The sequence below is a fragment of the Helianthus annuus genome, chromosome 17 (assembly GCF_002127325.2).
Source record: "Helianthus annuus cultivar XRQ/B chromosome 17, HanXRQr2.0-SUNRISE, whole genome shotgun sequence".
Taxonomy (NCBI): domain Eukaryota; kingdom Viridiplantae; phylum Streptophyta; class Magnoliopsida; order Asterales; family Asteraceae; genus Helianthus; species Helianthus annuus.
In genome coordinates, this window is record NC_035449.2 from 18,111,002 (window position 1) to 18,123,524 (window position 12,523).

The window sequence follows — 12,523 nt, forward strand, 5'->3', positions numbered from 1 at the left end:
CTTAAGTCGCCCGCAGGGACACGGTCGAAGCATGCTTTAAACTGACCTAGGTTCGGTTTTAGCTCATGCCACTTATGTTGACACGCATTCAAGTTGTGACGCGAGTTTCCAACATGTTGTTGGTATTTGCTGAAACGCTCGTGTCCAGTAGGCGGTTTGACCACGACGTAGCGTTCGTTGTGCGTCAACGATTGACGTCACTAGCGCTATCTTCTCCTTCTCGGTCCAATGAACCATTTTCGTTTTTTGGGTTGGTTTTGGATGAAGATTTGTGTTTAAAGAAAGTAGATGTGAAAAATATTGATGTTTGGAGTGAGTATTTATAGGTAAAAAATAGTAAAAAAATACATAGCGATAACCGTCGTTGGCAACGGCTAGCCTAAACGGCTATGGTTGACTGTTTGATTTCCCTACCCAATCTCAGCCAGCTACACCGTCGTCCCAACCCGCCCTACTCCAGGCTTCAAAGCATACCCACGCTGGTCCTCCGATGTAGCTAAAGCGGCGTTGGTTGGCTTCCCACGCCCCATACCCAAGCCTGAACCCGCGGTCTAATAACAAAGCTACGCATCGCGGCCCAAATTTATAACATCACCCGTTCATCGTCTTCCAATCGCTCCGTTTTACATTATTCTACCGGAGATTCCGCTCACACTTCGCCGGCAGTCCTTCTCCGACGAAAACTTTCGCATCGTTGAAAGATAATCTACTGGTATCTTCTCTCTCACCTATTCTTCCCCTTTTGAATACTCCGATTAGGGTTCTGTTTTCTCTCTATATATGTTTTTCAAATAAAATTAGGGCTTTTTTCTATATCGTATAGTTTCGGCAGAAATTATGCTACTTGAGGTTCTCAACAACTGTTATATAAACATAACACTTTTATATTGCAGTGGAAATGTCGGAATACGAGAATGTTGTTGGAGGAAAGCTGAAACTAAAGGGTAAAGCTCTTGATGTGAAAGCTGGTGGTAGCAAGAAAAAGAAGAAGAAGAAGACCAGAAGTTTGTCTGATCAAGCTATCCAAACAATTGAGAATGAAATTTCTGAAGGTATTGTGATATGATGCTTTTATGCCTGCAACTTATTATGTTAATCTTAATTGCTGTTTGAAGATTGTTTGGATATATTCATCATGTTTGTTGGTTCTATGATGATTCTTACTTATACACACTATCTATATATATGTACACACACAAGTGTATACTGTGTTGTTAATGGTCTTTTAACATATAACACCATTGATGGCATACAAGTTCTTGAACTCTCCTCGATCACTTATTAGACGTCTTACGGTCTTAGTTTTGTCTCAACTGTAGTCTTAAACATTTTAAAGTAGCTAGACGTCTCCTTTACGTACACTTGATAAACCACCCGAGTTTTTAGACCAAGACGTATCTTTTATCTTCTGCTCATCTAGGTGTAATAGGACTGCATAAGTCATTGTGAACTAGCCGAAGAAGTGCATTTGCTCTCGATTGCGTGGAGTTTGGAATAGAGTCCCAGTGTTTTCCCTTGGCACAAGTTCTGCATACTTCTTTTACTTTTTGTATAAGAGGCAACCCCTTCAACTGAAATTGTAGTTTGTAGGCATGATGAGTACCAAAACAAACATTCTATCAACGGTGTAAACTTATCATTGAAAGTTGTTAACCAGTTAACGTCACCCTTTTGTCCTCTTTCCTTTTCAACAAATGCCGTAAAAGCTCCTCCTGTTCATCTAACTCCGCGTGTTTAGTACCTCTTTGATTGTTTCCCAGCTCGGGCATTATGAAGCAAAATGTCCCAGATTATGGCACTTGTAACATTCAATCGAGGATCTGTCCACCTCTCAGTAATCCTCTTCTTCTGCCTCTTGTTGCCCTTTCATCACCTGATATCTTGAGGACTTGCTTTGCCCTTTCATATGGGGTGTTTTGTTTTGATTAATCAGTTGCCTATCTAAATAGCTATAGGTTCTTAATGTGCTAAAGCAATTGGGATTTAACGTTCGTTTGAAATGGATGTGTAGGCACGGGAACGGTGGATGAGGAAGAGCTGAATGATGGTTCTAGTTCAAAAGCAAAAGGCGGTGCACATGTGGATAGTTTGACTCCTGCAGAGAAACGTTATATGGAGCAAAGGCAGAAAATAGACATGCAGAAAATGGCCAAGACGTCCAATAAGTCGCATCGTGACAGGCTTTCAGAGTTCAATCAGTATCTTGCCAACATGAGTGAACACTATGACATTCCAAAAGTCGGTCCTGGCTAAGGCTAACCTTGATTTGAACTGCTGCTACCGCACCATGTCTTTCATGAATTTCTGTCACTGCTCATGGCTTGTAGTAATACAATCTCTATCCTACATTTGAACAAGTTATTTGTTTCCTTGAACCCTAAACTTGTGAGCATGCGAGTTTGATTACATTAGTCCAGTTGCTTGTCTTCATAAATAACTTTGTGCGACTTTGAACCAAGCAAAAGCTATGGAATCAGGATTTTCATTACGTAGGGTTGGTTTTGAAATGGAAAAGGTGAAATAAAAAAGAATAACCAAAATGGACACTTTGATTACATAAGTTACGAAAATATACTTTCGACTTGTGGATTTTTTTTTCTAATCTACCTAGACATGTGCCCATTGTAACTAGTCAGACGTAATGTAACATAACCCCATTCAGGCACGTCGCATCTTGTTTGTTGAAAGAGGGTCAAGCGTAATTGTGTTCGTTATGCACCCGAACTATGAATGGGGTAATTAACATGAGCCGAGTAAGGTATGCTCACATTGAGAGAGAGGCAAGTGTAATTGTGTTCACCATGCACCCAAGCCATGAATGGTGTAATTAACATGGAGCCGACGTAAGTTATGGCGTTATGCTCACTTGTTTGACACGTCCTATTACACTAGCAGGGTGCCCGCGCGATGCGGCGGGGGGCGACACTTTGCATTGCGACACTCGTTTCTTGTAGTTTTCTTATTCGTATAATATTTATGATAACATTATTGTGGTGGATATATGTCATAAGTTTACACATATGTAAAAGTTTTGTTCTTTTATAAAAATTAATAATCAAAAGACAAAACATATTGTTTTTTTGTATAAAAATTAATAATCAAAAGACAAAAAATAAAAGATAAGTTGTTATAGTTGTAAAGTTTGTTTATTTTATTGGTTAAATTATAAAGTATAATTTTATTCTTTAAAGTTCATATGTTTTTTTCTAAATATCCACATAGTACCCATCCAATAATTAAGTTTAAAATTTTCGTTTTATAAAAATAGAAAATAGTATTTGACTCGTAAGTACGTTTTAGAGCTTTAACTTAAATTGTTAAATTTTGGTTTTTTTACAAATATACAAAATTTATATTTTTATAAGATTTCAATAACTGTTTTTATAAAAAAAAAATAGGATGATAAGAGTTTATATCTTTATTAACTTTATATCATACTAAGTTCAAATTTTTAGTTTCTAACTAATCTTATCTATATGGATCTAATTTTAACTAATAATCTCTAAAATATGCAACACAATCTAGTCAAGTTGCTAAATAATTATTTTAGAACTGACTAATATTATCTATAACAATATAGTTAAACTTATCATTTCTAAAAATTTGCAATCCGGTTTAGAATTTATCAAGTAAAGATTGTAAATTTCTGGAGTATTTTATTTATATTACTTGTTATAAAAATGTTTATAAAATAATTATTTTATTTATTAACTTTATATCATAGTAAGTTCAGTTTTTTAGTTTAGCTTTAAAGTTTATTACTTTATTACTTTTTAATTAAAAATGCAAATTATTAGATTAATATCCAAGAATAACTGCAATATTTTATAGTTTCAGCTTTAGTATATCTAACTACAGTATCTATTCATCGCAACTTTAGGATATTAACTTATATAAGTTCAGTTGACTTATAAATTTAGGATATTAACTTTGTTTTGAAATTTATTAATATGGTTAATAACTGCATTATATTAACACCAAAGATAAAGTTCAAATATAAAATAAATTTTATTCATACGTCTAGGTGAAACATAACAACTGAAAATGAAAAAAAATATATATAAAAACACTTGATAGATTTCATATTAGACTGCATGAAATCTGTCCGTTTGTGAATTGACACTCGACGTATTTTTAATCGGGTTTTCTGGTTTGTGCTTGAATCGGCAGTATCTTCTAATTCCTCTTCTTTGTCATTATCCTCAAAATCGTCTAAATTAATAACCTCACTCCATTTCCATTAAGAGAGTCTCTTGGATCTCTTACTTTGAGTCTCAAACTTCCGATCCCTATAAATGACAAAAATTGAATACAAAAGTTAAAAAAAAAAAAAAATATTAAATAAACCTTAAAATTACATCTTCACTAAATTCACATTGAAGATTAGACTTGTATGGACTAAACATTGCACCATGAAAAATAATATCAATACTTTTATCACCATCATCCTGCAATAAAACACACATATATAACATAACGAACATGTTAGTATGAAAGATATACGCAAAACTAATACTTAAAACCAACAAAATCAATACCTTAGAAGCTTGTTCGACAAATGTGTTGTTTAAATTGGCATGTTCATCATGCAACTGAATCTGAAAAATCAAATAAGTTAACATTCACATAAAAGTAAATAAAAGAAAAAAATATTCACTGCTGCGATATAACAAAACTGACATTTCGCAACACTTGAATTCATAACTGGATTCATTTTTTTAACTTTATTTAGCAATAGATATAGGAGTGTCCTGCTATATTTATAGTAGTAACTATAAAAGTGAATTAGGGTTTAATTTTAGATTTGCCACCCCTTTATTTAGGAAGTTTGTTGTGGTTAGTTTTAAGTTTTTATAAGATATAATAAAATAAAATGTGACAGATAATATCTTCATTTTATATTACCGTACTTTTAATTTCTTTTGTTTTTGTTTGTATAGATAGAGCCCATTTTTTTAGATTAGGCACATTAGATCACAAGTATTAATTACTTGTACATTAACGCATAATCGACTTGTACCTTTTAATCCGTGCATCGATATTGAACAAGGCAACTACCGAAACATCGACAAAAATGCGTGGGTTGTCATGCTATCTTTGGATTTTTTTTTAAACAGTATAGTTTATAAGATATGTCAAGATACGTAAAAAAAATTATAAGTTTGTTATGGTGGGGTGAATTGTAACTAATTATCTATAATTTTGTTAAAACCTTAAGGATTTAAGTGTAATAATTTTAGGGGCTAAAAAATAAATAATGTTTAAAAGCCCAAACTACCCTCATTTTAGGGGTCTTTCTATAAATAAAAAGGGGGAAAAGTTCTTATTTTTTTGGTATCTTAAAATGTCCCTCCCTCATGCATTATAATATAGTATAGGTGTTCACACATTGGACTTCAGTTGTGCACCTTATTAAACCCAAAGATGTCAACTTTGTGATGTTTGATGTTATTGTCAATGTCTATGATAACATTTGAAGATACAATGTTGGTTTTGTTAATTTTTTTTGTTTTAAGTGTCCATTTTGTTAAACTTAAAAAAAAAAAAAGAATAGAGGCTAAGGGTGGCCACCCTTTTGCTGTTCTTTTTTAACGCTCTGCAAATTGAAATGTACTACATGTGACAAAACATTACTTTACTGGCCTGAATCCGAAATTATCAAAAAACATTAATTGTACAAATGTTTCTCTACATTTGTGTTTCTTTTCTCTAAACCCTAAATATACTTCAATCCTGACATATATTGTTGTCTGGATATTAAATACTGGGTCAAGGAATATATAATCCCTAGCAGCCCCAATATCCTTATCTTCACAACATCCGTGATTATCGACGAAGCTAAGTTAAGAGGTATCGTAAGCAACGGCATCGAGTCGTTTCTCTTTCTGTAGCTCCACACAAACTGATTAAACATAATATGACTTGGGAACGTCAAAATCAGTAGCGCCAAATTTTTAACCGCAAAAAACCAATCGGCCCCGCCAATTTGCATTCCCCAACCAACATTTCCTTGCCATATCTCTTCCCATATGCTGTAAAACGAAGTTATAACCATATAACCAGATATTACAACCGTAACCGGGAAATACCTCTGTTTGTCCCCAAATCCTGCTACAAAATCCGAATCTTGATTAAGCAGCAAGAGTATAGGCGCCAAGAAGAATATCGCACGGTTTGATCCACCGGTTAGATTTACATTTAATATAAGACAGATGGCAAAGCACATGACGGTTGCCACGTTTCCGACAGCTGGCATCCATGCGCCCTCAGCGGCCATTCGTTTGATTGTAAAAGCGGGTACGGTAGACACCCGACGTTGCTGCATGAATCTCATTTTAGGCGGGAAAGTAGCAAGCGAGTTGCTACTTTGACCGGATTGACTGTGTTTAAGACCACCGCCCCTCTCGTTGACTTTTTCCCGCATGAGCGATGCCAACTCAAACTTAATCTCGAGTGCAATAAGCATAAAGATAGCAGCGTACAACCCTAAAAGAGAAGTTCGTGCACCCTCAACAGCCAGCAAAGCGGTCAACTTACTATCTTCCTCACTCATCGTATCGATCCCACTTTCCGCTAAAATAGTTTGAACCCTGACTTGACCCTCTAACAAATACGTAACCGGGAATAACGCCACTAGTAACGCAAACACCCATGGTAGGACCTTAGTGCTCGAAGCTGACGGAAGATGTGTGAAGACCACAAACACAGAGGTGCAAACCATGGTTGTGATTATAAGAATGTGTAAAACCGTTGCTTGAAGGAAATATTCAGCGGATATATAAACACCAAGCGCGATTCCCATTGCGATTGAGAAGATCATTCTTAACTCGACTATGTATTTGATGGGAATAACGGAGGTGAATGCTGAAAGTGAGAGGAGAATTGCTGAGATCAGCAGCCATGATGGCCATGTAGGCTTTGATGTAATGAAACCGTATATTGAGATGTCGTCAGATGATTGACGAGCGGCTTTGATTAATTCAGAATGGTATGTCCATGAAGATGGTAGTGGTGGTTGCATGACTATAAAAAGGAGACCCGTTGCTATAACTAGTACCAAACCTCTCTTAGCAGACTGCATACATATAAATAATTTATAAATGTCAGCATATAAGTTAGGAAACATTAAACAGCATAAAAAAAGAGTAAAATGCCGTTTTCGTCCCTGAGGTTTGGCCAGTTTTGCGACTTTTGTCCAAAGGTTTGTTTTTCTGCATCTGGATCCAAAAGGTTGAGATGCGGAAATACCCCTGACTTAACGGAGAAAAATGGATGGAGTTAATGAGCCGGATGAAAATGGCAAGATTTCAAACCTTTTGAATCTAGATAAAACAAACCTTTGCACGAAAGTCGCAAAACTGGCCAAACCTCAGGGACAAAAGTGGCATTTTACTCAAAAAAAGAATATAATAGGTATATACTAATTTTTGCCTATTAGAAGAAAAGAAACACGAGTTGACAATTTCGAACCATTTATTCATGAATGGATTGGTTTGGTTGTGGTTTATTAGGTATATTGTAGTGCAGTAGTGCTTACAGCCTCCTATATTGTTTTGTTATAAAACAGATTGCAATAAAATAGATTTTGTTATCGTGTTTAACGTATTGACTGTTTATAACAAAAGGATAAAATGATTTAAAAAAAAAATATTGTTTGTGGGTCAAACCAAGCCGTTCATCTTGCCACCAGGACAAGGGAAAGAATTAACAATTAAGTATGGAGGTTTTGTTTACCATGACGTGAGAAAAGTGTAGAGCAACAATGGGAACGCAAGCCAATCCTGTCAAAAGTATACAAAATCCCAAAAGTAACCCTCCAGATGGCGATCTTCCGTTCCACCACTGCAACGCTTCAAAGATTGTCTCACGGCAAAACCAGACCGACAAAGCGAAAACCGCAGCATGTGAATATCCTTGCCACGGTTTCATCTTTGATGCTGTTCTTGAACGATCCCTGCACATTATTAAAACTTAAAAGGTTAAAAGATAATATGTAATATTTATAATTGAAAATAATCGAGAATTTAGGTGAAGCAAATACTTGTACAAAAGCAACGGAGGAGAAACGGCCAATAAAAGAATGGCTGATGCCCATAAACCAGCTTTTGATGTCATAAACAACAACGACAGCTTCGATGAATACAAGCAAGTTAGCACCCAAACAGCTTTTGGTCCAACACGGTGGTCAACCGAAAGTCTTCTCACAAGAGCCAATCCCACAAAAGTCGTTAGAATAACCATGTAGCTAGGGTACATGACCTCGTCATCAAAGCTATAGTAATAAATGCCAGAGTACGTATAAAAACGGTTCTCGATGTAGCACAGAAGTAAGGCGTGACCGATTAAACCAACTTCTGTCAAGTAATGAAGCTTTTGCGGAAGAAGAGCTAGACCAGGAACGGCCATTGCTAAGATGACATCAGCAACGATAAGCTTACAGAAGGATCTTAATGACATGCCTGCTAGCCATATGTTGAGATCCCAGAAATTGTGATATACAAACCATGTCACCATTAAGCTCCCAAGCACAACGAATGCAAAATACGACGACAGGTTTTTCTTTGTGAAAAAACGAGCTAGATAGAATCCGGCTACTGCAGGGAGTGGTATGAACTGCAACAAGGTATTGGAAAGTCAATAACACTATGTGTGTGTATGGAAATACATTCTTTATAGTTCATACTGCACAGGTAGTCTATAAAAACTAATAAAGGAAATAGATTCCACTCCTACTCATAAGTAGGCTGAGCTCGAGCTGAGCTTGAGCTTTAAAAATAAAACTCTAAATGCGCCAAGCTCAAGCCTATCTGGCTCGGATCAGCTTGTCTACATGGTTACACCCCTACTCATAAGTAAGCATTTGTTGAACCTCCATCATAAAACTATATTAATTTTCTTAACAAATTGCACAACATTCACATCATAAATCATAAGAATAATGTTTAGCAGTGTTGTAAGCCATATTAAACCTACGTAGTGGAAGACACAAAACGTACTCCAAGACAAGAAAGCGCATAATAGAAAATATATAACACGCATACAATATTATAATTTAATACTATTCCACAAATATAAAAAAAAAGGTAATATAATTCCCTTTTAAACCGAATGGTGAAGTCCAAAAAAATTTTTTCCCATCGCACACTACACCCTGAAAACTATGAAATAGTGATGTGCCCCTTTTCACAAAGAAAAAGAAACCAAAAGAGAGATTCCAGATTCCAGAATAAGTGACAAAAGAAAATGATTCCAAGCCCCTTTCTTAAAAATAACAACAAACCAAACAGTGGGGTTAGACAAAAATGAAAAAGAAACTAAAATGCCAAGGATCTCTTAAAAATTGCACCCAACATAACCTAAAGCATCCTAGTCGTTGCGCTATGTCTAAATTCGCAACGTGAGGCTCACTAGAAAAGTGAGCTTGCTCAAAAGGTGAGCTCCCAACAATATTTCTACTTTTGAAAACATAAGATGGAACCCGACTATGTTTCATGGATAGTTAAGCATTTTATCATGTGAGCTATATTCTATTTTGACTATTTGTCCTTGATTCAATCAGCCAAATTTGAATGAGATGACAAAAGAATTTTTTAGTGTAACCAATATTAATGGGATTGAAAATTATGAGCTTTATTATTGATAGTGAAATGAATGGAATGGTGTTAGATAAAAAAAAGTATATATTAGACTTATATTTGGCCATTCCTTACTAGTCGATATTACCTATTAATCGGTTGGTAGAATTGGCAATTGGCGATCAATAAATTGATATCACAGCAAAACAGCATACGGTGACATGTTATGCACAGCTATGAACGAATTTAAGAACCATAAAAATAATTTAAAAGAATTCACCAACTCCAAAAAAAGGGTCTCTTTAACAATTCAAATAAATATATCTACAATCAAAGACTGCCTCTTAAAAAGTCTATAATCTTTAGGACCAAAAAAACTAAGCTTCACGAACTGCTAATATAATTTTTTGAAAAACCATGCATGCTATTTGTTCCAGAGCATTTGCTACGATAAAAACCTATATGGCTCATGACAAACTAGATTGATGAAAACCACACAAATTTTCTTTTACTTTCCTTTTTGTGCAAAGAAAACTATCTCAACTATAAGGCGTCACATGGAAAGTAAATGCTAATATAGGAGAGAAAATAATAGCAAGAACTAGAGAAGAGCAACAAGATAGAAACACTTGAATAACAATGACTTTCTAGACCAAAATGTGTCCTGCAGCAATGTTGTTGTATATAATAAACTGACCATTGTAATAAGATAGCAACATATTGTCACCGTTAGTCATGATAGAAGCCCACAAATTGACCAGTGTTTTTTAACTAACAAATTGTTGCACCACATTTTCCTATGCAGCCTAGTTTACTTTAGATTATAGAAACCATTCACAGTTGGAACTAAGTTTAACCATACTGGTTGGGCTGTTGTTAGTTCGGCTTAGATTTGCCAATTGCCCCTTGGCCACAAAAAGAAGAGAAATTAATTACTTCACACAACCTAGTAGTTGAATGATATACGTTTGCAAACACATGAATTATAACAATCACTTAAAAATAGCATTTGCTTGAGAATGACATACCAACACAGGAAATCCCACAACGACTGCTCCAGCAGCACTCACAAAAACCGCCAAACCAGTGAAAGCCAACGAACTAGAAGCATCAGCAATCATGCCCATTTCATACGCACCAGCACCCGCAGCCCCTCCCAGCATCGTAACAGTGACCAGAACATAATTCAACGGCCAAGGAACCTGAATGTACCGAGCAAACGAATGGAACACAACCCTAACCTCCAAGCAAATAACAACAACGACCAAAGCAACAGCACCGTTCACTATTCTAATACTCCGCAACTGATGCTCAATCTTAGTAACCCACCACAAAGCCCCTCTGGTAGACGCATACAATTGAAAGAAAAACGGAATGAAAAAAAGCAAAAACAAGTCACAAACGGCAGACGCAGAAGAAAACACAATCGAATAATGAGACGCAACGTGAAACATCAACGGAAAGAACAACAAGTTCAACGTGTGCAAACAACTCTCCAACTGACCAAGAATCAAATTATCATCGGGCACCTCTCCACCGTGATAACTAACTTCCTGCTTCAACTTAAACGACGAAACCCTCGGTATAGAATACAACCAATAGAAAACACAATTAAACACCATATGATAATAAGCAGCATTCACCATACCAACAGCAGAAACAGTCGCCCAACTAAACAGCACCGAACCGATAAACGGAATACACGCAAACAAAATCCGTTCAAGAGCAAGAACAATAGTCGGATACTCAATCTGAATCCACTTAAACTGAAGAGACGCCCAAACACCGATCAAAAAATTAGCCAAAGCACATACAAAACAAGCAAGTAAACCTAAAATCACCGAATTAAACGTCACAAACAGAGACGAACTAAAGAAGAACGCAATCTGTGCAGAAATTAGCGAAAACCACACCGCGAAAAACGAACCGGACTTGAAGTTCAACGAGTCGAGAATGTAAGCGATCATAAGCCCTAACGTCAAGACGGTTACAACTGGAGTGCCGCCGAGATCGAGGAGAAACGCAGCGCATGGCACCAGTGCGATGGCGATCCTAGCGTTGTGAACGAACGATGACGGAGAGAACCGAGAGTTTTTTAGCGATCTGCGGTTGTTATTATTATTATTACTGCTGCTATTAGTGGAGCTAGGGTTAGGGTTTGGTTCGGTACTGTAGCCGTTGTTGAAGGTGGTGGGGAAGGTGGGGGCGCTCATGGACGGAGAGATGTACGGACGGTAGGAGCGAGATTGGAGCTCCGGCGGAAGCATGGTCGCCGGTGGGAGTTTGATCGGAGAATGGGATCTGAGTGAGTTGAGTCGGAAAGTGGAAAGTGAAAAGAGTGGTAGGTTTGATCTGAGAGGGTGGGTCCAGTGACGTGTTTGCGAGATTCACCACCGTTGGATCGGAGTTTCGCGGGTCCCACATCCACGTCTACGAGACTAGTGTATCACTCGCTTTTGATTCCTAACGCCAACGACCAAAAGGTACAAAACTGTTTTTGTAAAATGGATTTTTTTTTAGACATGATGTATACGGGTCGTATACAGTTATACGGCTCGTATAGAATGAAATAAAACTAATAAAGTTTGTATCTGCAGACTTTGTCATTTTTTTACATTCCATACGAGCTGTATAACTGTATACGGCCCATATACACCATGTGTAAATAATTTGTCTGGTCGTATACAATGTATACGAACGATGTATACGGGCCGTATAACGAAAATTAGATTTTACCCAAATTATTTAAAGGATTTAAGGTGTCAATCACACGAGACATTTTACAGTCGTTAGGTGGTCAAATCTTTCTAAAAGTAGAAAAAAAATAAAACATTAACAAGTAACAAAGATTGAAGAACAAAAAAACGTGTCGTATGACTCTAATAAAAAGGAAGGGTGAGTCATTTGATGAGAGTTGTAAGGAGAAGCGTTTTAATCACTTGTTTGGA

At 36.5% G+C, this 12,523-nt stretch overlaps 2 protein-coding genes across 2 annotated transcripts; one reads left to right on the forward strand and one right to left on the reverse strand.

Annotated features, from left to right (window-relative positions):
* The first annotated feature begins 527 nt into the window (after nucleotides 1-527).
* On the forward strand, nucleotides 528-2,488 carry LOC110921302 (protein FAM32A-like). The gene is made up of 3 exons (XM_022165595.2): nucleotides 528-712; nucleotides 894-1,052; nucleotides 2,012-2,488. The coding sequence occupies exons 2-3, from the start codon at nucleotides 899-901 to the stop codon at nucleotides 2,251-2,253; spliced, it is 396 nt and encodes a 131-aa protein (XP_022021287.1). The 5' UTR covers nucleotides 528-712; nucleotides 894-898; the 3' UTR covers nucleotides 2,254-2,488.
* Nucleotides 2,489-5,581: 3,093 nt separating this feature from the next.
* Nucleotides 5,582-11,974, reverse strand: LOC110922954. The gene is made up of 4 exons (XM_022167149.2): nucleotides 10,604-11,974; nucleotides 8,042-8,613; nucleotides 7,735-7,954; nucleotides 5,582-7,075 (listed from the first exon to the last, which is right to left on the reverse strand). The coding sequence occupies exons 1-4, from the start codon at nucleotides 11,840-11,842 to the stop codon at nucleotides 5,717-5,719; spliced, it is 3,390 nt and encodes a 1,129-aa protein (XP_022022841.1). The 5' UTR covers nucleotides 11,843-11,974; the 3' UTR covers nucleotides 5,582-5,716.
* Between the last annotated feature and the right edge of the window lie 549 nt (nucleotides 11,975-12,523).